The 26,692-nt window shown below is 39.0% G+C and overlaps 1 protein-coding gene across 2 annotated transcripts in view; it reads left to right on the forward strand.

Moving 5' to 3' along the window:
• Nucleotides 1–26,692, forward strand: part of LOC106874825 (proton myo-inositol cotransporter) — a 99,492-nt gene that overhangs the window by 61,620 nt on the left and 11,180 nt on the right. For both annotated transcript variants that reach the window (XM_052966156.2, XM_052966157.2), the window contains exons 3-6: nucleotides 581–740; nucleotides 3,881–4,071; nucleotides 14,264–14,381; nucleotides 24,553–24,713. In XM_052966156.2, the coding sequence (XP_052822116.1) occupies nucleotides 581–740; nucleotides 3,881–4,071; nucleotides 14,264–14,381; nucleotides 24,553–24,713 (630 nt within the window). The remainder of the gene's footprint in view (nucleotides 1–580; nucleotides 741–3,880; nucleotides 4,072–14,263; nucleotides 14,382–24,552; nucleotides 24,714–26,692) is intronic.

Below are 26,692 nucleotides of genomic sequence, written 5' to 3' on the forward strand. Positions count from 1 at the left end.
CGGCCCACGATCGTAATGTTGTGAGATCGATTCCTGGTGGTACATTGTGTCCTTGAGTAAGACACTTTATTTCACATTGCTCCAGTCCGCTGAGCTGGTAAAAATGAGTAGTATCTGTAGTTCAAAGGGCCAGCCTTGTCACATTCTGTGTCAAGCTGAATCTCCCCGAGAAGTACGCTAAGATCTGTGGTGTGCTCAGCCACTTGCATGTTAATTTCACGAGCAGGCTGTTCCGTTGATCAGATCAACTGGAACGCGTACCATCGTAATTCACGGAGTGCCAATTACAATTACATGTTCAATATAACAGTTTGAGTCATGAATTTCACTATTTTCTTGTTCACATCTGAGCGTAATCACACTGCTACAATTCCTAGCAATATCTGAAGAAGGGATTTTTGGATTTCGAAATATTATTATTATATCAGACTATGAATAATTAAATTATAACAGTTATTATCGTCCATTGTTGTGATTATAGTGTATTGTTTTGCCATTCAAGACACATTATATTTTTTCTAAATATTTATTTGCTTTTATAATTAATTTATTCCTAATTGTCCGCTATTTTTTCTTCCAGGTCTCTCCTCAGTGGCAGTGCCTGTGTATTTAGCTGAAAGCAGTCCATCAAAACAGAGGGGATATGCTATGGTGCTTAACCAATCTGCTTTAATATTTGGTCTGTTTTTCTCTGTTCTTTTAGCTGCAGCCTTGAGCTATATAAAACATGAAAGTTGGCGGTAAGTTCAAGCAATGGATGGCCTTTGCAAATGTACACACACATACATGTATATACAAAAACAAAACGTGAGCCTGGTGCAGCCTTCTGGCTCTACAGACCTGTCAAACCATCCAACCTATGCCAGCATGGAAAGCAGACGTTAAACAATGATGATGATGATGATGATATATATGTGTTTATATATATATATATATATATATATATATATATATATATATATATATCATCATCATCATTTAACATACATTTTCCATGCTGGCATGGGTTGGACAGTTTGACAGTAGCTGACTAGCTGAAGGGCTATCAGGCTCCAAGTCTGTTTTGGCATGGTTTCTATGGCTTGATGCCCTTCCTAATGCCAACCACTTTACAGAGTATACTTGGTGCTTCTACGCAGTGCTGGCATGCGTGCTACACACACACACACACACACACACACACACATATGTATCCATATATATGTACACACACATATACAGACATATAAATGCATGCATACATATACATTTATACTCATAATCAGGTTCACACACTCACACACACATACACACATACAAACACACATACACAAACACACATACATACGCAAATTTGTTTAGCATTTGGAAGAGTAAACTGACATAGAAACCATTCCAAAATAGGCATTGAGACTCAATGTAGTCTGGGTCTGGTGACATTTTTGATCCTGTGAAACCCTCCAACTCATGCCAGCCTGGAAAATAGACCTTAAACATTGATGATAATGATGAGGATTATCAAATACACCATTGTGTATATTCCTTCTGTTTTGGTTTATGTTGCTATTGTAGTTTACCACTCCCATCCACCTGTCAATAATTGGTCAAGTTGACCTACAATCAAAAGCATTCCAGCTGTGACCATCCTGTCCCTTTAAGGAAATGGACCAGGCAACATGTCTCTTTGAGTAAGTCACTTCATTTAAGCACTACTCCAGCCTACTCAACTTGAAATGAGTATAAATGAGTGCTGGTGCAGCTGTCTAATCCTCAGCTGTTGCACCGTCGATGTTCTGCTAGGTGAAGGGTAGAAAGGCCAAAAGTGAGCCTATGAAAGCTTGTGACTACATAGGCATTTAAAATAATTAACAAAACAACGGTACATAATGCTTTCAAATTCTGGTGCCAGGCCAGGATGGAGGAGTTGCTTGCATCGACCCCCACCAGCATTCAAAGAGTACTTCTGTAGTGGGAATATATAGTCAGTACAAGGTGTTGATGTGGCTGCATGTATATTATTACAAGAGTTCATAAGGAGATGAATAAATTCAAGAACTATATATTTACTACATAAAAATATATTTTCTTTACTGGTCAATGATGATACATAACCAAAATGTAGAATCTAGTTGAATGAAGTAATCTATGCAAGAAAGTTCACAGATAGAAAATGTAGAAATAACAGCTAAGTGGTGGTTTTCAGAGAAATAGACAGACATAGCAATGACATGAATGGCTCTACGTCTAATTGACTAAGAAGCGAAGAGCAGGGTTAGCAAGCTGTTTTTATAAATGGAACACCAGACATTCTAGAAACTTAAAAGAGAAACGCTAGGCTTCTTGAATAATTAAAAATCACGTCTCATGACACAAATGCTTTGAGAAACTTAGAAAGGGAGGTTACTCTATGATCTTTCTTGCAAGGGAGATCATTCAACTATCTAGCTATCGCTTCACTTCTTTCATCAACCCCACAAAAAGGATGAAAATCAAAATTGACCTCAGTTGATTTTGAACTCAGAATATTCATGTGTCAGAATTCAGCAAAAATGTCATTTAGCATTATTACTATTTGGTACATATTGGTTTCAAATTTCGGCACAAGGCCAGCAATTTCAGGAGAGGAGCTAAGTCGATTACATCAACTCCAATGCTCAACTGGTTCTTTATTTTATCAATCCTGAAACATGAAAGGTAAAGTTGACCCCAGCAGAGTTTGAACTCACAACTTAAAGACATGAAATATTCCTTAGTATTTTGTCTGGTGCAGTAATGACTCTGCCAGTTTGTCACCTTGTGCTTGGTATGTTTTATTATTGTCATCATCATCATCGTTTAATGTCCATTTTCTATGCTGGCATGGGTTGGACGGTTTGACTGAGGTCTGGAAAGCCAGAAGGTTGCACCAGGCTCCAATCTGATCTGGCAAAGTTTCTACAGCTGGATGCCCTCCATAATGCCAACCACTCTGAGAGTGTAGTAGGTGCTTTTTACATGCCACTGGCACGAGGGCTGGTCAGGCAGTATTGGCATCAGCCACACGCAAATGGTGCTTTTTACGTGCCACTGGCAAAGGGGCCAGTCAAGCAGCACTGGCAACGACCATGCTCGAATGGTGTTTTTTACGTGCAATCAGGCGGTACTGCCATCGGCCACAACAATGATTTCTCTTGCCTCAACAGGTCTCAACAAGCACAGTTTATTGCCCAATGATTGAAGGGTACTCTTAGATGGGCTGGTGATGCTGCACTGGCATAGGCCACGGTTATGGTCTCACTTGGCTTGCTGGGTCTTCTCGAGCACAGCACAAATCTTATTGGCTTGTGAGGGAAGACTCTTATCAGAATTATATTATCTAATGTCTCCTTGCCTTTTATAAGAAGCTATATGATTTGAGGGAATTTTAACTACTAGTTCTAGTATGTTAACCACTTAAAGACTCTCTTGTTATCCCAGACATTCCCTCAGTTGTTCAACAGTGAAGATATAAGTTGACTCACCAATGGTCATACACTGCCATCACAATCTGTCGCAGATCCCACTGGCTCACTTCTTTTTATTGTTAATAGGCTTCATTTGTAGGCACAGGTCAGTGTTGTATGCTGCAAGAGCACTGTAAGTATACAGAGCTTGGTTATTGTGTCCAGTTCCTTTTTATAGCCTTGATTGGACAATGAGAAATTATCACTGTGTATTCTTTCATAGAAAATCTTCTAGACCCTTCATCCACTGATATGGCAGGAAATGCCTTCAAACTGATGATGAACTTAATCACATTTCATGCCATTTATTACTTTTGAATCCAGTCTCCTCTTTTATTTCATCTGAGATTTAAAATAGTAACACTGTATTTGCCAAAGATATATTCTTTGATCGTTTTCACATCTATATTTCTTTGCAGATATTTAATGGGATTTGCCTTGATCCCATCAGTCATCCAATTTGTGGGGTTCATCTGGTTACCTGAAAGTCCACGGTATTTGTTACAAAAGGGGAAACTCGATGAAGTTGAGAAAGAAATGTCTAGTTTGTTGGTAACATCAAACACTGAAGAGATAAAAATTCGACAGGATCTCAGTGGTGGATTGGAAAGTAAGCCTTTAGAATTCTTACTGTTGTCGTTGTTGGTGGTGTTGCTGTTGTTATTTAACCCTAAGTCAAGCAAACCTCAATTTAATTTTGTTCCAACTGTGACCATGTAATCATTTTCTTTTCTCTGATTGTATATGTGTTTAGTACTATAACACAATAGTTCTTCCCTTTCTTTTTAAGCCATAGGGTATGGCTTGAGGAATGTTTGCTGTTATTTCTAGCTAGCCAAGGAAGTTTTAATATGCCTTATGGGAAAAGAATACATTTCAATTCAATCTAGTTTGTCTGCATATATCAGAATCCATATATCTGTCTATTTGACTATTAAATATCAATATTCAATAGTCAGATAAAATATCATCAAAATTAAAAATCAATATTACAAAGCTGTAACTCAATCACTGTAAAAGTTCATGCATAGGCGCAAAAGCGGCTGTGTGGTAAGTAGCTTGCTTCCCAACCACATGATTCTGGGTTCAATTCCACTGTGTGGCATCTTGGGCAAGTGTTTTCTACTAAAGCCTCAGGCTAACCAAAGCCTTGTGAGTGGATTTGGTAGATGGAAATTGAAAGAAGCCCATTGTATAATATATATATAGAGAGAAAGTGAGAGAGCTATGTATATGTTTGTGCATCAGTGTTTGTCCCCCATCATCACTTGACAACCGATGTTGGTGTGTTTATGTCCCCATAACTTAGCAGTTCGGCAAAAGAGACCGATAGAATAAGTACTAGGCTTACAAAGATTAAGTCCCAGGATCGATTTATTTGACTAAAGGCGGTGCTCCAACATGGCCACAGTCAAATGACTGAAACAAATAAAAAGAATTTTTTAAAAATGCATCTTAATTGGCAGTTGGGGGGAGAGCCTTATAATATTATGTATAATACACAACACTGTACAACTGCTGCACTGCCACCCTCTGACAGAACACAATAAGTCAATTCAGTGCACATTTGAGTTTCTTAGTCCATGTCGCATACATACCAGAGATATGATCTTGGAAAATATTTAACTTTTCATTATACAGCAACCTATGACAAGCGATTAAGGTGAAAAAAATTAGGATAATTTTTTTAGTTCTTTCGTAATTATCTTATTTTACTGTGTTTTGCTAGAGGGCAATATAAGAGTATTTATAAGCTATTATAAACCTATATATTAGTTTTTCAATTTTATATTTTGTATAAAATCAATTAATTTAAAATAATACAAAAATGTAATTACAGCATGGAAGTTTCATTTTAGCCATTCTAAAGCATACAAGACTAATAAAGAAGACCAGGTGATTACAACAAGAATGACTGACTTATGTAGATGAGAGAGAAAGCTTCGTATTTAAAACCCTGAGGCCATGTGTATACTGGCCAACAATCTTGTCTCAGACCAGTTATATTTGAGCTGTGTCAGTGACCAGGTTGCAAATTGTGTGATGAAAACTTTTGATGTGAAATAATAAATGATTAACTGAAGGTGACAGTTTTTGTGTGTTTTTGAAAGGCTAACACATGTCTGCCTCACTGTAATTGCTTTAGTTTCAACACAGTCTCTTATCATATCACTTGCCAAACCCGCTCACAATGCTTTGAATGAGAAACTCTGTTGCCTAATACCATGTATTATACACACCTTCTAATCTTATTGATGATTTTGGTTGACAATAAATAACATATTATACATGGAGTTTTACAGTGTGATGTGATTTTAAAGAAGGTAAAGAACCCCTTCAATCATGAATGATTATGGGACTGCTCCTAGAAAGTTCCCCTCCAAGGTGCAAGTCTGGGCAGGTTGTTTATGGAAGATCAGCAGTCTCCCATGCATACCAAATTTCCCTCACCATCCCACCAATGTTATCCAAGGGGAAAAGCAAAGCGGCCAATACAGCTTGGCACCAGTGATGTTGCAACTCATTCCCACAGCCTACTAAACTGGAGCAATGTAAAATAAAGTGTCTTGCTCAAGAACATGACACACTGCTCAGTCCATGAATCAAACTCACTACCCCATGATTATGAGCCTGATGTTCTAACCACTGAGCCATATGTGACAAAAACAAACCCCTATTTGTGAGAACATTTTCTTACCTGTCTTTAATTGGCACCTGTTATGCTTAATATGACTACAACTTTTGCAAAAACACACAAATATAAATTCCGATTAACACTTTCATTGCTATTTTTCTGTTAAAATACATTGCCTTTGTTTCAATTAAACTTTAAAATAATGAAGAATTTACTAAAATTTTCATTATTAATCTAACAGATATCTCTCAACTTTTCTTTCTTCCTTATCGCATACCTTGTTGTCAGCTGGGCATGCCATATCTATGATCCAGCATAGTTTGCTTTCTCTCTCATTTAAGACTATGTCTGGCTTCCTATTCTCTATCTCATGGTCACACTGAATCATAAAATCCCATAGGATCTTTGCATTATCATTTTCGACGATACCTTCGAGTTTATGTTTGAACCACGGTTTCGCTCTGTCAAGTCCATACTTGTTGCAAAATGTCCAATGGTCAAGCTTTGCTATATTGTCATGGTGTCTCTTATATTCCTTCTGGGCTAGTGATGTACATTGGCTGGTAATATGCCATACGGTTTCACCATTTTGTCCACAGATTCTGCACTTATCACTTTCTAATGTGTTGTCTATTTATTATTATTATTATTATTATTATTCAGTAGTTTTATTTTTATAACGTGCTTTCACTTCACTACCGAGCGCAGTTTGCTGTGATGCACTACTGGGCACTGCACACATCCTATGCACTTTCAATATAGTAACCATAAGAGCATCACAGCAAACTGCTGTGATGCTCTTATGGTTACTATATTGAAAGTGCATAGGATGTGTGCAGTGCCCAGTAGTGCAATTTTCTGTATGTTATATATATTTGTAAGTCCTGGTGTTTTTGTTATGTATTTGTCTGAATATTTTTTTATTATACCTAAGGCATTGTTATTATTATTATCATTCAGTAGTTTTATTTTTATAACGTGCTTTCACTTCACTACCAAGCGCAGCTCTGTGTGCCTTGGGTATGTGCTGTGGTTTGCTGTGATGCTCTTATGGTTACTGTATTGAAAGTGTTTTGCGTAGGATGTGTGCAGTGCCCAGTAGTGCAATTTTCTGTATGTTATATATATTTGTAAGTCCTGGTGTTTTTGTTATGTATTTGTCTGAATATTTTTTTTATTATACCTAAGGCACCTACTATGATAGGAATTGTTTCTGTTTTTAGATTCCACATTCGAGTTACCTCTATTTCCAGGTCTTTGTATTTTGAAAGTTTCTCTCTTTTAGGGAAACATTGTCATCTGCTGGTATTGATACATCAATTAGAAAGCATTTTATTATTATTATTATTATTATTATTATTATTATTAGTATTATTTATTTATTTATTTGATTATTCTTTGCATCCATTAAAACTCCAAACTTATGTTCTGCACTGATTCTGTGGCACGGTGGTTTAGTAAAGTGATTACATAGTTTGGAACGTTCTAGTTACTTTAACAAAGAATTTGCTATGTCTGCACTCTTTAGCAAACCTTGATCTATTTTCATCTATGAGGTGACTGCTACTACTACTGCTGCTGCTGATAGTGGAATAATTTTACAAGAGTACATGTCACATTTTTGGCAGTTTTCCAGTTAAACCTAGAAAGTACCCTGAAATATCACAAAGTTTCACCTTTTTTAAAATTTTTGTAACATCAAGAAAGAATCTTTCTGGAGTTTCTAGAACTCTCTTTTCATTTTTGTTTTTGTTGTTGTTAATTACACTCAAGTCAGTGTTGAGCAAAGACCATTCATCATCTTCAACATCCTCCTCCTCCTCCCCTCCCCCCATCCGCCCCTACTCCCCTCCTATGAAGCTCCACAAATCAGCAATGCGCAGACGCTGTACAAGAGCATGCAGAACAGTTTCATTGCTCCGTGTGCACCTACTCTTATTTAATAATGTCTTTTAGTTTGGTATTGATATGATTTAGGAGGATATTTTCAAAAGATAAGCACCATGGGTAATTATGACAGAAACATTATCTTTCACAATAATGTAAGTTACCAGATTAGCAAATTAAAAGAGAGGGGCACCATGTAAAAAGCATCTGGGCTGGCACCACATAAAATGCACCCAGTACACTCTGCAAAGCGGTTGGCATTAGGAAGGGTATCCAGTCCTGTAGAAACCATGCCAAAACAGATGACTAGAGTCTGGTGTAGCTCTCCAAGCTTTCCAGCTCATGTTAAACCATCCAACTCATGCCAGCATGGAAAATGGACATTAAATGATGATGATGGTGGTGGTGGTGAGGAGGAGGAGGAAGGGAGAAAGAAGGGAGGAGGAGGAAGAGGAAGTAAAAGAGAGAGGGTTGAGAGAGAGAGAGAGTTTAATACTTGATCTATGGTACTCACCACTCACTATATTGGTTATTTTTGAGATCACTATTAAACACTAACATAACTAGGGGAGAGCGGTGGAGGTGGTCCACCCTGGGTGGCACTTTTAAAGGGACACCATTTTTGGATCTGCCGTAGGCAATGTGTTTTTTTTTTTTGCGGGGTCTGGGGACAACAAATGGAGGAGCCACACTGGGTGGCACACACTCTAGCTACGCTAATTCTATTAGATAAAATGTTTTCTAAGGGAGAACTGTACAGAATATAAAAAAGTGATGTAGATCAGTGCTTCTCAAACTATCTGATGTTGCGCTCCGGCAGTTTCTTTTCCCAATGTGCCAGAGACTGATAAAATTTCTTAGTAATATTAATTCATACTGGAAACAATATATATATAATGAATATAATAAAAGTTGACAATTTTTTTTTAATCTTATATTTATTTTGTACACAAATAATACAATATTACATAAGCATTTTATGTTTCTTTCTTTTCTGGAAACTTGCTGCATACCAGCAACTAATGGCTCATGGACCGGTACTGGTCCACGGACCACAACTTTGAGTAGCACTGATGTAGATGATTTAAGGAAGACATACAGATATTTTGACCCTTTTGTTACCATGTTTATGTTGAAATATACTACCTTTGTTTCAATTAATTTTTCAATTAATTTTCAAGTATTTAGTAAAATAATTTTATCATTATTATTAGTCTGGTGTTTGTAATAAATTAACATTGAGTTTTGATGAACGGTCTTAATTAAGATCACTTTGAAGCAAGAAGTTTGTATCACACAACCAGAAGAAGTTTCAAATGTGTTTTCATACCAAAACTTATGAATGAATTCCAATATATGTTTGATTTGTATCTTAACAGCTTAGTATAATTTTAACTCAGAAATGTAAGGAAGTAAAACTAAATTCCTTACAATATTCTCTCCAAACTCTTTACCATTTCTGTCAACTAACCATCTTTTATAATTTATTAACTATAACAATGAATACTCAAGTTTACAAATAAGTTTTGTCTGACCAGTGAGAAAACTTGTTACTTGAAACAGTCTTGCATCTGTGTACTCTGCTACAGGTACCCTGTTCTCCAGTTCAAGTTCCCCCTTCACTGCTGAAAGTACACCAGTGTCTACTCCAAGTACCCCATTTATTCACTGCTGCAAGCACATCTGTGTCTACTGCAAGTACCCCCATTAATCTCTGTAAGTACAACCTTGACCTCTGCAAGTTCTTTATTGACTTCTGCAAATATGAACTCTGTAAGTATCCCATTAACTGCAACAAGTACATCATTTGTTGCTGCAATATGCCAGTGACTGCTGCAACTTTCCATTAAATGCTGTAATACATCAGTGAGCATTGCAAGTGCACCATTCACTACTGCAATATACCAGCAACATGTACAAGTATACCACCGACATACATGTGTTCTACTATGAGTATGCTATCAACATCTGCAAGTATCCCTTTTCCAATTGCCAACTGCAACTATTCCAGTTTTCAGCTTTTAAAAACTCAGTTTACAGTTACATGCATCACACATGTAATCTATAAACACTTATATGACAGCCACATGTACATTGATTGATGTAGACATTCAGCTACTGCTTTATGTACCCCACATTAGCCACAACAACTCAACTGTCAGCTACATGTGCCTCATACATCTACTGCTTGTATACAATTACTTATTACATACACCCATATATCTGCTACATGTACTCATCTACTTGCTACATGAACTCACATTTTCCACAGCTATTCAACTACTTGCCACCAAGAGTATTGAACATTCTGCTACAGGTACCTCATATATCTGCCACAGGTACTCATCTGCTTGCTACATTTGCTACATGAGGTCACATTTACCACAGCTACTCAACTACTTGCCACCATGGTTATTGAACATACTGTTATATGTACCTCATATATCTGCCACATGTACTCAATTAATTGCAACATGCACTCAATTATTTTCCACAACTACACAACTGTCTGTTTATGTACCCATATATATCTACCACATATACTCAATTATTTGCTGCTTTTCCCATGTAGCTACACAGATACTCAACTACCTGTTGCCTGTACCAATATTCACCACACGTACCCATATTCGCCACAGGTACGCAACCATCTAGCATAGCAAGTCAACTGTCTACCACATGTACCTCCTATATCAACTACCTGCTATCTACACCCATATTGGTCACATTTAGTTGCCTACCACATCTACTCAATCATCTGCTACATATCATATACCCTTATATTAGCAAGACCAACCTCATATATCAACTACAAGTACTCAACTACTTTCTACATGCACTGATATTTGCTATGTATAGCCAGATATCTTCCACAGCTATTCAACTGTCTGTTCATGTACCATATATCTGTCACAGGTACTCAGCTGTCTCCCACATGTACCCATGTATTTGCTTCAGGTTTTCAGCTACCTGCTGCATGCACTCATATATATGTCAGGTGTACCCAACTGTCTTCCACAGTTGCTCAATTACCTGTTGCATATACAAATTTATCCACTGTAGGTATTTGACTATCAACCACAGGTACTTAAATATCTGCTACATTTACCCATATATGTACTACATGTAGCCATATATTTGATACATGTAATCATATATCCATTACATGTACTTGTAGCGTACTTCTCTCTCTCTCTCTCTGTGTTATATATACATAAATACAGATGTAGTGGATAACAGATAGCCTTTGGCCGCACCTTTGGACCCTGTTGTGTCCACCACTCTGATTGGTTGGTATTGGTGCAATTTGTCTCTTTTTCCTTCTGGCACTTATACTCATTTATCCTCTTTTCATATTTTTATTTGTATCAACCATGCGATGTACTAAAGGAGCCATTCCTCGTCACCCCTCCTGATCACACGGTCCTTACTTACTCATATACTGCCACAATTATTCAACTGTCTGCTACATGTAACAATATATTTGCTAAAGATATTTGCTAAAGATATTCAACTGTCAGCAACATGTGCCTCATTTATCTGCCACAAGTACACAACTAAATGTTACATGTTCCCGTATATCTACTACACGTACCCATATGTCTTCCACAGGATTCATTCATTTGCAACATGTACCCATATATCTACTACACATTTATATATCTATCACAGGTGTTCAACTTTCTGCTACATGCTCAGACAAGAATTCGTCACTTCTGATACAAGATACAGAGATTAAAACATTCACTGATGTTGTGAAAAGCTGTCCTGCTGAATAGCTATCATTGTCTCCGTGCATCCTCCACAACTAATTTGGTCCCTTAGGTTGCAGAAATTATCTGCTACCTCTATGAGCTGCCAGGGCATTTGAGAGAATCACTTTCCCAAGTCTCTAGTTTTTATGGATTCTTTACATCTTCCACATTCATAAACTATCTTCTCAGATAGCCATCCTATTAATCTACTACACCTCTTGTGTGTTCATAGCTTACACTGGGTACATCATATGGAATTCCTGCCTATACCTTTCCTACAAATTGAACAGGGCCACCTACTTGAAGTGCGTAGAATCTTGTCTGTTTTCTTGCTTACTGAGACCTTAGTCTTTGCTAAGTTAACCTTAAGGCCCTTAGATTCCAGGTTTTGCTTCCACACCTGGAATTTCTTTTCTAGCTCTGATATGGAATTTGCTATGAGGGCAATATCATCAGCATATAGTAGTTCCCAGGGGCTTCCTGTTGTGAATTCCTGTTATGGCCTGGAGGACAATGATGAAAAGGAAGGGATTGAGGACTGAGTCTTGACAAACCCCTGCGTGTACACCAAATTCTTTGTTGTACTCATGGTTAACTCTCACTTTAACTAACAACATCTTTGTACTTGGCCTGTACAGCTTTCACAAGCCACTCATCTTTCCCTAGCCTCCTCAGTGCTCACCATATCACACAGCAGGGCACTCTATCGAAGGCTTTCTCTAGATCAACAAATGCTAAGTATAAGGTTTATTCTTAGCTAAGTACTTTCCTTGCAGTTTCCTGACTATAAAATAGCATCAGTAAAGCTTCTCCTCCAGATGAAGCTGAACTGCATTTCACCTAGCCTGATTCGGTTCCTAATTAATTGGGCAATAACCCTCTCCATAATTTTCATCACCTGGTCCAGGATTTTGGTAATTGCTTCTATCTAAAGCATCACCCTTACCCTTGTAGCAGCTAACAATTTTGCTGCTACACCAGTCACTGGGTACTACATCTTCCTGCATGACCTGATTAACTATGTGGGTAACTAGCCCTTACTGGATATTTTGAGCATCTCAGCCATGATTCTGAATGGACCACAGACTTTCCTGGTTTTCATGTTTTTAATTGCCTTATTTATCATACTGCTGTCCCCTAAGATAGCTGGCCCCTCTGTTGGGTTCACATGAGAAAGACTCCCTTTATCCCATTCATTCTCTACATTCAACAGTCTTACGTAGTAGCTTTTCCACACCTCTTTCTTGTCCACATTACTACATGCAAGCATACCATTATCCATCCACACACACTTCTCTCCTGCAATAACTCAATTCTCACTGACACACTGTCTAGCAATCCAGAACACTTCACGTGTATAATATGTATATAACGTATGTATATACATGTGTGTGTGTGTGTGTGATCTTTACTCTATAGGACTTTGGCAAACCTCTTCTTTTCTGCTTCAGCCTTAACTAGATAAACCTGATGTCTAACCTCCCTTCTAGCTTTCTGATATGATTCTTTGCTACCTGCTCTTTTCCATTCTCTCCAGACTTGTCTCTTCTCTTTTATAGCCCTGTCAACATCACTGTTTCACCACCACATCACTCTTGGTCTGGCAGAGACTTTACTCCAACCACAGATTTGGTCTCTTGCCTTTAATAGATTGTCCCATTGGAACTTCCAGTTGTCCTCTATGTCATATGTCTCAATCTCTTCCTTCATCTCATCAAAGGCCTCATTAAGGACACCTCTGAATCTCTGCCCATTTGAGGGGTCCTTGAGCTTCCACGACCTCCTTTTCCATATTGGCTTGTGCCTCTGGATCTTCCTGGCCCTAAGCCTGAAGTCACTAGCCATGTTCAGCTGTACATTCTTCAGTTAAAAATAAGTTATACCTGTAATTCAGAAGGGTTGGCCTTGTCACATTGTGTCATGCAGAATTTCTCTGAGAACTACCTTAAGGGTACACACGTGTATAATATGTATATAATGTATGTATATACATGTGTGTGTGTGTGTGTGTGTGTGCATGTGTGTGTGTGTTTGCGTGCATGACTATCTAATAAAAGAAAAATTTTCAATGTAGAAATTGAGATATTTCATATGAAATCCATTTCCTACACCATTCTTTACCCTGCAAATCAAAGCTTCTTTCCTTCAGATTAGAAAATTCCATCTAGGGTGAGGGGTGGGAGAGCCAAGCACCTCTTTGATGAGTAATGTTGTCGTATACTAACATGCAATAAAATTTCCCACGGATGTCCTCTGCAGTAAAAACATAGAGTTAAGTATGGGTTAACACATTTAATGCAATGATTCAAAAGGAGTTGTCTCCCTTGACTTTTGTATCAAGAATTATCATTAACACTTTTCAAACTGATGTAATTTTAGCTGATTAAATATTCTTAAATAAGGGCATCACACAACATTAACTATGTTAGCCTCTACTAAACTGTTTTGTATGCTGTTTGTTTTCAATAAATTCCCTATGCAAAATATAGTAAAATAATCAAGCTTAACGCTTATATTTTTTACAGAGACATCTATGTTTCATGTTTGGAAGAGAATTGTAAAAACACCATGCGTTTGGCGAGCACTCCTCATTTGTTGTTCCTTGCACATTATTGCACAGTTATCTGGTATCAATGTCGTTATGTAAGTATTCCTGTATCCTTTCATTCATAGCTCATCATTGTTTTAATATTCCTTTCAGCATACTTACAAAGATGAAGGTGCATGGCTTAGTGGTTAGTGGTATTTGGCTCACAATCATAAGCCTGTGAGTTCAAATCCCAGTGGCACATAATTTCATGTTGCTCCAGTTTGCTCAGCTGGTAAAAATGAGTTGTACCTGTAATTCAAAAAGGTTGGTCTTGTCCTCATTGTGTGTTGCACTGAATCTCTCTGAGAACTATGTAAAGGGTACACATGTCTGTGGAGTGCTCAGTCATGTGCACATTAATGTCATAAGCTGGCTGTTCTGTTGATGAAATCAACTGGAACAAAAGGCTGTGTGGTAAGATGCTTGCTATAGGCACAGGCATGGCTGTGTGGTAAAAAACTTGCTCACCAACCACATGGTTCCAGGTTCAGTCCTGCTGCATAGCACCTTGGGCAAGTATCTTCGACTATAGCCTCGGGTTGACCAAAGTCTTGTGAGTGGATTTGGTAGACACACATATATATATATAGATGTTGGAGACTGGTGCAGCTTTCTGGCTCACCAGCCCTCACTCAAACCGTCCAACCCATGCTAGTATGGAAAGTAGACGTTAAAAGATGATGCGATACTGCAAAAGAGACCAATAGAATAAGTACCAGGCTTACAAAGAATAAGTCCTGGGGTCGATTTGTTCGACTAAGGTGGTGCTTCAGTGTGGCCACAGTCAAATGACTGAAACAAGTAAAAAAGTAAAAGAATGACACAGCACAGACATAGTTACATGGAGCACTAGAAGTAACACCATTTTAATGCCATTTTTGCATACAAAGGACATGTAGCATGTCAAGGAGGCTGGATACACTTTTGTAATGGAGTGTCTGCAAATAACATAACCAGTGACATTTTTTTGTCTACAGTGTGGACTGGGTGCTTTTTAAGGTAGTGCTCCAGTATGGCCACAGTCAAATAAGCGAAACAAGTAGAAAGAATTTGGTGTCAAAACTGATAGAGAGCCTGGCCAAGGCATGAGTAAAGGTGTGTGGCATAGTGATTAGCGTGTTTCACTCATGACTGCAAGATCATGGTTTCAATTCTGGAGTTAGACAATGTGTTATGTTCTTGAGGAAAACAATTCATTCCACGTTGCTCCTGTTCACTCACCTGTAAATGGGTCACCTTGTGATGGGCTGGTGTCCTGTTCAGTGAAGAATGTTGTGATCTCAGTCACTTACGCATCATGGAAACTAGATAACTGACCCTTTGGAGCCTGGGACTAGAGACAATAATGTCCAGCAGTCAATGATGAGGATGATGTGACAGACGAAATTATTTTAAGCAGATTTTCTACAGCCAGACAATTACGAGGGCTGGTAAGCTGAGAGGCTGCACCAGACTCCAGTCTGATTTGGCATGGTTTCTATGGCTGGATGCCCTTCCTAATGCCAATCACTCTGAGAGTGTAATGGGTGCTTTTATGTACCACCAGCACAGGTGCCACTTGTATGACACCAGTATCTGCCATGACTATGATTTCATTTGGTTTGGTGGGTCTTCTACTCAAGTACGGCATATTGGCAAAGGTCTTGGTCATTTGTCATTGCCTCCGTGAAGCCCAACGCTTGAAAGGTGCTTTTTACATGCCACAGCACAGGTGATAGTTACACAAAACCAGCATTGATCACATTGCCTCTATAATGCCCAGTGCCACCATCATCGATGCCAGTTATGTGACACTGGCACACGATTTCACTTAGCTTGACAGGTTTTCTCAAGCATAGCATATTGCCAAAGGTCTTGCTCACTAGTCATTTTCTCCATGAGGCCCAAAATTTGAAGATCATGCTTCACCACCTCATCCATGCCTTCCTGGGTCTAACTCTTCCTCAGCTTCCCTCCACAGTTAAAGATTGGTACTTCTTCACATAGCTGTCCACATTCATATGCATCACATGACCACACCAACACACTTGTCTCTCTTGATCACCACATCTTGTGCCTCTTACGCCCAATTTTTCTCTCAAGATGCTTACACACTTTTGTACATGCACACTGACATTACACATCCTGAAAAGACTGTGCTTGTCCGCAGTGGTCACAGTCCATGTTTCACTGCTGTGTAGCATAGTTGTTTGCATAGAGGCATCATACAGTCTGCCTATCACTCTGAGGGAGAGGACCTTTGTTGCCAACAGAGGTAGGGAGTCTCTGAATTTTGTCAAGCCTATTCTTATTCTTGCAGCTACACTCTCAGAGCATCCACCTCTGCTATTGACTTGGTCACCTAGGTAACAGAAGCTATCAACTACTTTTAGCTTACCCCCTTGGCAGTTGATGAACTCTATTTTCTATACATTTTTAGTGTTTATTGTACCTGTGCACTTCCCACACATGAAAACTATTTTCCCAGTTGACCTTCTTGTGATATTGCTGCACCTCTTATGTGTCTATAGCTTGCACTGGGTACATGTTATGGAATTTCTACCTACACCTTTCCTACAGATCGAGTAGGGCCATCTACCTGATAGCATTTGTGATTTGCCTGCTTTCCTACTGAAAAGCAATATATATAGTTTCACTGTTGACAAATGAAAATGTTTCAATGTTGACAAACTAAAATGTTTCAATGCTGATAAATTATCATGTTCAAAACAGAAGGTGTAAGTTTGAAATTAAAACTGTACATTAATTTGTTAGAATGTACAAAGTTCATTAATTTCAGTAGTGGTCAACAAGTCATGCTGAAAAAAACAAGTGTGAGAATTAAAATAGTAAAAAAAGGGAATTTGGTTTACGGTTTCTCAGATCTTCTTTAAACAGTTGCTTTCGCTTGTAATGGTATGTTTAGGGATAGATGTATTTATAAATTTTTTTTCTGCAAGCAGATTTGATTTCGATTCCTTAAAAAATTGATGACGTTTTTCTTCCGTGGTCAAGCTTGTCGTTCTGCTTGGTTGGTTTCCTTGCAGATACGGTTATAGGTCATTCCGGTTGGTTGGTTCTCTTAGAGGGTCTTTTTGTTGTATTCGCTGAGTTCGGTTTTGATTAGTTTGGAATTAGGTGATGTCAGCAACTGGTGTTTCTGGAATTTCATTAGACTGGAGGTGGGTGATGACAGCATCTTGTGTTTGTGTGGTGATTTGGAGTTGCGGTTTCGAAACCCAGGTGGAAGATTGTTACAAAAAATTTTGTTGTTTTTTTGTGTTGAAATTGAGTCTTTTTTCCTCTTCTTTATACTGCTTTTTTCTTTTTTCTAAAAGATATTTAGCTGTTGTACATATATTTTAATCAGTATGTTTTCCTTATTTAAACAGAATTGGTTTGAAGTGTTTCCAGTGCATTGATAGAGAGGGAAGATTTGGTATTTAGGGTTTTTGTCTATGAGGCATTGGTCTAGGTGCTGGTTAATGGGAATTTTCCTAGTGGTGGGTTCCTGGATTTGTTGTCTGTGCACTGTAAGTCTATCCCTCAAAGTTGAGCTTGTTTGACCAATGTAGTCTCCACTACAACCTCCGCATTCGAAGCACAGGTGAAGTCATGTTTTATGGTAAAAGTTAGGCCTAACTTAAATTTGTATGTTGAGCCCTCTAAGAGAAAGGTGCAAGTTACGCAGTTAGGGCGGTTGCACTTTTTGACTTGAGGGGTTATATTTTTGGTGGGTAATTTGGCGCTGGTTTCCCGGTTTCTATGGCGTATGTGTTCCCCCCGGCTGGACAGGATGCCAGTCCATCGCAGCATTACTCAAGAAACAGGAAGAAGGAGTGAGAGAAAGTTGGGGCGAAAGAGTACAACAGGGGTCGTCAGCGACGGATGACAATGAAGGGGAAGGAGAAGGTGGGTAGGAGTGAAGAGAAGAGAGTAGGAGAGTAGGAGTTAAGAGAAGTAGGAGTCGGAGCATGAGAGGAGAGGTGGGTGGGAGGAAGTAGGTGTGAGGGGTGAGAGGCAAGGGGAAGAGGTTAGATGAAGAGGGGAGGAGAGTTGAGCCCATGTGGCGCATAGGAGCAAAGAGAGAAGATTAATCCTTGTTCATGGCGCAAACGGGAGTCTGGATGGCCCCTGTGCAAGGACAATCCGAACACGAACAAATGTTGTAAAGAGTGACCGGTAGAGCGGAAATAGTGCGAGACCGGGGTGTCATTGCCGAGTTGGATGTCTCGGGGGTGTTCCGCATACCAGTCAGCCAAGAGCCGTCCGATGTTTGCCCGATGTATAGAGAAGAACAGAGAGAGTAGGAGATGCAGTAGATGACATTGGCAGAAGTGCAGGTGAAGGAGTCGGTGATGTGATAGGGTCGATGATGGGTGCCAGTGAGAAGGTTGGTGTTGGAGAGGTAAGGGCAAGTGCGGCAGCGTGGGCGGGAGCAAGGAAACGAGCCAGGCTGGGAGGTTGGGTTAGGGAGAAGCTTTGGACCAAGAGGTCTCATAGGTTATGGGGTCATTTGAAGGAGGAGAGGGGTCGGTTAGGGAAGATGTGCGAAGTGAAGGGATCGGACTGGAGTTGCCGGAAGGCTCGGAGAATGGTGCGTTGGAGAGGTAGAGTGGTGGGGTTGTAGGTGAGGGGAAACGGGAGGCGAGAGACAGCGGGGGGGTGCACGTGGAGAGAGAGCAGATGCACGATCCACGGAACGTGCTCTGGCAAGGGCGGGATGGATAGTGATAAGAGGATATCCACGTAGGCTGAAGTGGCGAGCCATGAGTTGAGACTGAGTCTCAAAGTCACGGTCGTCACTACAGAGCCTGCGTAGATGGAGGAATTCGGAATAGGGGATGGAAAGCTTGGTGTGTTTAGGGTGGGAGGAGGAGAAGTTGAGGTATGAGTGTGAGTCTGTGTGTTTGTATTTGATGGGGGTGGTGAGAGTGGAGTGATGAATGCTGACCGAAATGTCAAGAAAGGAGACATATATACATAAGTATATATTAGCATATAAATACACATATAAGATCACGTATATAAATATATGGAAATATGCACGTAAATACACATCCACACAAATATAAGTGTATACATGCATGCATATACACCCATGTACATATGTGTACAAGTATAAAGATACACGCTCACTTACACATATACACAGATGCACACATACAAATATATATGTATTCCTACAATACAGACATTCACATAAAAACATATCTAAGTCCTAACGTATATATACAAACAACTTTTAAAAAATTGCTGAGTGTATAATAATAAAAATCAGATAAAAGACATGCAAAATGGAACACCATATATCGAATTATCTATAAATATAACGATTAAATGGGTTTGTAAAATACAATAAAATGAAATAAAAATAAAAATAAAATCTTGAACATGAAAATAATATGTACATATGACAGGTGAAGGTTTTCTTAAGAAATACTTTGAAATATATACGAGTAACAGCTTTTGTTATATTTCTGCTGCTTTTAAATAAAGTATCTATCTATCTATCTATCTATCTATCTATCTATCTATCTATCTATCTATCTATCTATCTATATATATATATATATATATATATATATATATATATATATGTATGTATGTATGTATATATATATGTTTATATAAAGAGCCAAAGATAAATCTTTGTACCTGGCTTTCGTTGACATCTGGTAGTCAATGAGGAAACTAGGGATAGTTGAATGGTTAGTGAGAGCTGTGCAAGCCATGTACAGAGACGCTGTCAGTAAGGTGAGGGTTGGTAACGAGTACAGGGAAGAATTCCAGGTAGAGGTAGGGGTCCACCAAGGATCAGTCCTCAGCCCACTCCTATTTATCATAGCCCTCCAGGCAATAACACAGGAATTCAAGACAGGATGCCCCTGGGAGCTCCTCTATGTTAATGACCTTGCTCTAATTGCTGAGTCACTACCAGAACTAGAGGAGAAGTTTCAGCTGTGGAAGCAAGGATTAGAATTGAAGGGCCTTAGAGTCAACCTAGCTAAAACCAAAGTCCTAATAAGTAGGAAGGCAGAGAAACCAGAAATCCCTTCAGGTATATGGCCTTGCTCAATCTGTAGAAAAGGCGTAGGTAGAAACTCCATAAGGTGTACCCAGTGTAAACTATGGACACATAAGAAGTGCAGCAATATCAAAGGAAGGCTAACTGGGAAGATAGTTTTTGTATGTGGCAGATGCTTAGGAGCAATAAACACTGAAAATGTGCAGAGAACAACCTCTGCCACATTCCAGACAGAAAAACTAGAAGTAGTTGATAGCTTTCATTACCTAGGTGAGCAAGTCAGTAGCAGGGATGGGTGCTCTGAAAGTGTAGCTGCTAGAATAAGAATAGCGTGGGCAAAGTTCAGAGAGCTCCTACCTTTGCTGGTGACAAAGGGCCTATCACTCAGAGTAAAAGTTAGACTGTATGACGCATGTGTACGAACAGCCATGCTACATGGCAGTGAAACATGGGCCGTGACTGCTGAGGACATGTGTAAGCTTGCAAGGAATGAAGCCAGTATGCTCTGCTGGATGTGTAATGTCAGTGTGAATACTTGACAGAGTGTAAGTGTCTAGAGAGAAAAGTTGGACTTAAGCATCAGATGTGGTGTGCAAGAGAGACGGCTGTGATAGTATGGTCATGTGGCGAGAATGGATGAGGATAGCTGTGTGAAAAAGTACCACACCCTAGCGGTTGAGGGAACCTGTGGAAGAGGTAGACCCAGGAAGACCTGGGATGAGGTGGTGAAGCATGACCTTCGAACATTAGGCCTCACCGAGGCAATGACAAGTGACCGAGACCTTTGGAAATATGCTGTGCATGAGAAGACCCAGCAAGCCAAGTGAGATCATAACCCATGGCCTATGCCAGGAGTGTAACCACCCACTTATGCATAGCTTTCCTTCATTGGACACTAAACTCTGCCTGCAAAGACCTGTTGAGGCAAGTGAAATCGAAATCGATATCAAATTCGATGAAAGCACTGCATGACTGGCATCCGTGCTAGTGGATCGCCAAGAACACCATCCGAACGTGATCGTTACCAGGGCCACTGACTGGCACCTGTGCCGGTGGCACATAAAAAGCACCATTCGAGCATGATCGTTACCAGTGTTGCCAGCGTTACCAGCGTTACCACTGGCACTTGTGCAGGTGGCATGAGACAAACAATATTCAAGTGAAGTCATTGCCAGTGCTGCTGGACTGGCTCCTGTGTGGGTGGCATGTAAAAAACACCATTTAAGCATGGCCATTGCCAGTACCGCCTGCCTGGCCCTCGTGTGGGTAGCACGTAAAAGCACCCACTACACTCTCGGAGTGGTTGGTATTAGGAAGGGCATCCAGCTGTAGAAATACTACCAGATCAGATTGGAGCCTTGTGCAGCCACCTGGCTTGCCAGTCCTCAGTCAAATTGTCCAACCCATGCCAACATGGAAAGTGGACGTTAAACGATGATGATGATGATGATATATATGTGTATATATATATATATATATATATATATATATATATATATATATATATATATATATATATATATATATACCGGAGTAAGCACATAAAATGTGCAACAAGGTGGAAAAAAGAGTACTCAAATACCAGAGGTAGAGTAATATGCTTTATTTAAAAGCAGCAGAAATATAACAAAAGCCTGTTACTTTGAGTTTCACGTTCCCGTTCATCGGACAGTTTTGTTAGAAAAACTGTCCGATGAACGGGAACGTGAAACTCAGAGTAACAGTCTTTTGTTATATTTCTGCTGCTTTTAAATAAAGTATATATATATATGTATATATAAGTATATGTATATAGCACTAGATTGTAGGGTATTTCTAAACTTTCCATATGTTTCTTCAGCATAGGTGGTATTGAACCCAATGCTCCGATGACAATAGGAACAATCTTTATACTTGACACTCATAGCTGCCACATCTTGGTGATCTCATAAATATCTATAAACCTTCAATAATCTTTTGAGTGCTGAAAACACTTTAGATAATCTTTCCTGTCACTAAAAGGTAAACTATCTGTATAAGCTCTAGGGGTCTTTCCATTCTAATCGCCTTCAACCATTTGTCTATGTCATTATTCCCCCATCTCTAATGCACCAATTACTACAGATTAAAGATTATTTACCAACATAACATGGCAATCCTGGTTTAGGATGAATATTGTTGTAACTCAGCCCCAGGAAACATTGTCTCCAGCTGGCTATACAGCATTATGTCTCCTGGGGCTAAGTTACAATAACATTCGTCCTAAACCAGGACAGCCATGTTATGTTGGCAAATAATCTTTACTCTAGAGTACTGTTGCTGAATATCTCTTGTTGAGAGATTTACAACTAGTAATTTTCAACCAATTACTGCAGTTTTCATATTCAAAATTCTTACAATTTAAAAATTCTAATGGGTTGTATACTTTAAATTTTTCATCTTCTTTCTTTACAATCCTGGCATTAGAGGGACATGATGGATCAATTTGTAAGCAACTTTATTTTCCCCTTGTCTATTATTGCTGTGTCTGGTTTATTATTTTCTACCTTCTTATCCATTTGAATAGGAAAATCTCATAAAATTTTGCTTTTCTCCAACTCTAGCACTCTTTCGACCCAATGATTATACCAAGTACCCCCAGCTTTAAATCCCCATTTCTAACAAAGCTTCTAGTGCAAAACTTTCACAACTTGGTCATATCGCCATTTCTTATATTCTCCTTGTGCCAACTTAGGACATTTTGCAACAATGTGTGTCATTATCTCATCCCAAATTCCACGCACTCAACATTTTGCTGACACCTTCTCCCCATACACATATTATTATCATTATTATTATTATCATCAACCATGAAAGGATGAAAGACAAAGTTGATAAATTCTGCCAAGGTCAACTTTGTCTGTCATCGTTTGTGGCTGATAAAATAAGTACCAGTTGAACACTGGGGTTGATGTGATTGATTTACCCCTCCCTTGAAATTGCTGGCCTTGTGCCAAAATTTGAAACCCTTATGTTGTTGTTATTATTATTATTATTGTGCTGAAATGCGAAACTGTTATTCTTGAGGCAGCAAGCTAGCAGAATCATTATGGCAGCAGATAAAATGGTTAGTGGCATTTCTACCATCGACCATTAGGCCTCACTGACGCAATGACTAGTGACCGGGACCTTTGGAAATATGCTGTGCTTGAGAAGACCCGGCAAGCCAAATGAGACCATAACCCGTGGCCTATGCCAACGGACAAGCAAATCTGTGGTATTGAGCAGAATATTTGCTGTAGCTCATCTTTTATACCAAGACAAAACAATGTACATGATAACACTTCCAATCAATTAAGATCAGAAGCCATGAGAGCCACTGCCTGGTACTGCATCCGGGCATTTATCATTAGTATTATTATTATTAAAGTGAAGTATATTTGCCACTTAAATGTGGCTGACCCCGAGGGGTGGATGTTACTGTTGCTTTTAGCCCCAGGAGGACATCTCCTCCAGCTGGCTATCGACACACTTCTGTGTCCTGTCTGTATTTGCCAAGGGAAGTTATCTTTCCCACCCCTCGGGGTCAGCCACATTTAAGTGGCAAATATACTTCACTTTATCGTGCAGTTACTGTTAATACCTCGTTCAGAGATTTAACATTGATTATTATTATTATTATTATTATTATTATTATTATTATTATTATTATTATTATCATTATCATTATCATTATTGAGTGAGAAAGCAGTGTGTGCCATCAAAGTGACACTGGGGTACAAATATATAAAGCCCAGTATACCCATCATGACTACCCATCTGATAAGGGTACACCAGCCACATGCATCACAACCATATGTGCGCAACATGGTGATCTCATATCAAGATAAACAGCGCATGACCTTGCAGGTGGGGGTCCAGTCAGAATTTTCTTCAGGTCAAGTAGCTCATCCCGCTCAAAAGGTCCCATCTTCTTCTTCTTCTTCTTCTTCTTCTTCTTCTTCTTCTTCTCCTTCTCCTCCTCCTCCTCCTCCTCCTCCTCCTCCTTCTTCTCCTCATCATTATTATTCAGTAGTCTTATTTTTATCATGTGCTTTCACTGCACTACTGAGCACAGCTTTGTGTGGCTAGGGTATGTGCTGTGGTTTACGCTTTGACTGCACCCTTAAGCACAGTGTACCTTGGGTATGTGCTCTTGAAATTCAGTAAATATAGAATGTATGTATTTAAAGAATATATATATATTTTTTTTTTGGCAGGTTCTACAGTGGTATATTTCTAAAGTCTCAAATAAAAGACGACTCAATCGCATTATGGTTATCTTCTATACCAATCTTTGCAAACTTCCTTTTCTCGTTTGTTGGTCTTTACCTGATAGAACGAATTGGACGACGTAAATTACTTTTCTTCTCAACTTTAGGTGAGCTGTTCTTCTTATTTTTTTCACCACCACCACCTGTGACAGACTGGTGTTCTATCTATGGGGATGGGGGAATATATGCACCCTGGAAACCAACAAACTGGTCCTGTGAGTCTATATGACTCATGAAGGATCTTTAACCATTTTTTTAAAGGGCAGCCTGTAACTATGCAGTGTAGGTTTGTCACTCCATGAGGTATTTTCAAAATACCCACATACTCATGGGTTTGTACCTAATGCAAAACAACACAAAAACACATGCATCCGTGTTGCAAAGTGAAACTGTACACCTCTTCCAGTAAAAAGTGGTAGTAGACAGCCATTATAAATAGACCAGCAGCCGGTTGACAGGGAGAAGGTCAGGAAGGTCAAGAGTATGTGTAGACTACGTTGATAGTTGTATCTGTGCTGATGGAGTAATTATACTGTGATAGTGTGTGATAGTGTGGTCGAGCAAATCGACCCCAGGACTTATTCTTTGTAAGCCTAGTACTTACTCTATTGTTCTCTTTTGCCAAACCGCTAAGTTACAGGGACGCAAACACACCATCATAGGTTGTCAAGTGATGTTGGGGGGACAAACTTGGGGTGACATAATTATACTGTGATAGTGTGTGAATTTGAACGATCCAACCTTTTGAAGATAATAACACTGTTATAACTGGGGATCATACAGTGCCAGAAACATTCTATCGATGACTTCGTAACATAAAATATCTGTTAGAGCAACAACCATTGTCAAAAAGACAGATACGACAGTGGCAAAAGATCACTTTACAACAATATTACAGTCCTGCAACACCATTCACAGCCCAATATGTGTTTTCATACAGGTTGTCTTGAAGGAGGATTTTCATTTGGGTCTATTTCCCCAGTGAAAGTTCTTTTCATGTCCAAATATATTCATCCATGTCAGATATGAGTTTACATTGCATATAATTGTATGATGTTGAGACATCTCAAGCTGGTTGTAAACAAATGTCATCTGTTTGCAATCTGGTATAGCTATTATGCAGTTTCATGTTTGAAGTACTTGGCTGGAAACAGGTGAAGGTTAACAACAGGAAGAGCATCCAGCAGAAAATCTGCTTCAACGAATCTAACCTGACTTAGGCAAACATGGAAAATGATGAATAAAATATATGTCTTTGAGAAGCAGAAGCAATGTAATCCCATTTTTATGAAGACAGAATTATTGAAACCACATCTGAAATATCTCCACAAATTTAGCTATTTTCATAAAGCAGAGCTAATAGTATAATTATTATATTTCAATAAACAAAAATGGTCTTATCTACAGAGATACAGTTTGTCCCAATTTCTAACAATCTCCCACTCCTCTAAATAACCCCTAATACCTCAATATTGTTCAGTGACTTAGTAAAAACATAATGTCTGTAGTATAATAATAGTAATCTTATGTAATACGTGAATACAAGAGGCACCTCTTGTACCTGAGAGTTATTCCTTTCTGTCCTTTATCTAATCATCACTACTGTTGATGTTAATTGAATTATCAACGCCTTAATAAGCTTCCACATGTATATCTTGGTAAGAAATATATGTGTATTTCCTTGAGCTCTGAACAACAAGTCTTTTCTCAAGGGTTCTTGACTAGATATAAATCTTTATCAAACATTTTCATGTTTTCTAATCAAGCCACATGTCGAATGTAGCAAGCTGTGTGTCAAACATGGCTGCTAAATTCCACTAAAATCACATCCTGTCATCGTTGTCCCCCTCCTTCTCATCATCATCATCATCATCATCATCATAATTTAATGTCCACTCTTCCACGTTTGCATGAGTCAAATGGAATTTGTTGAGGTAAATTTTCTTCAGCTTGATGCCCTTCCTGTTGCCAAACCCCACCCGCACTTGTTTCCCAGCAAGGTAATATCTCCCCTATGGACAGGTATGTTTTTCATGGAAGACTGGAAGTTACTTGGCTATAAATGAATGTCAGCCAAACTGCTGTT

The sequence above is a fragment of the Octopus bimaculoides genome, chromosome 3 (genome assembly GCF_046866305.1).
Source record: "Octopus bimaculoides isolate indiv1 chromosome 3, ASM4686630v1, whole genome shotgun sequence".
In the NCBI taxonomy this organism is placed as follows: Eukaryota; Metazoa; Mollusca; class Cephalopoda; order Octopoda; family Octopodidae; genus Octopus; species Octopus bimaculoides.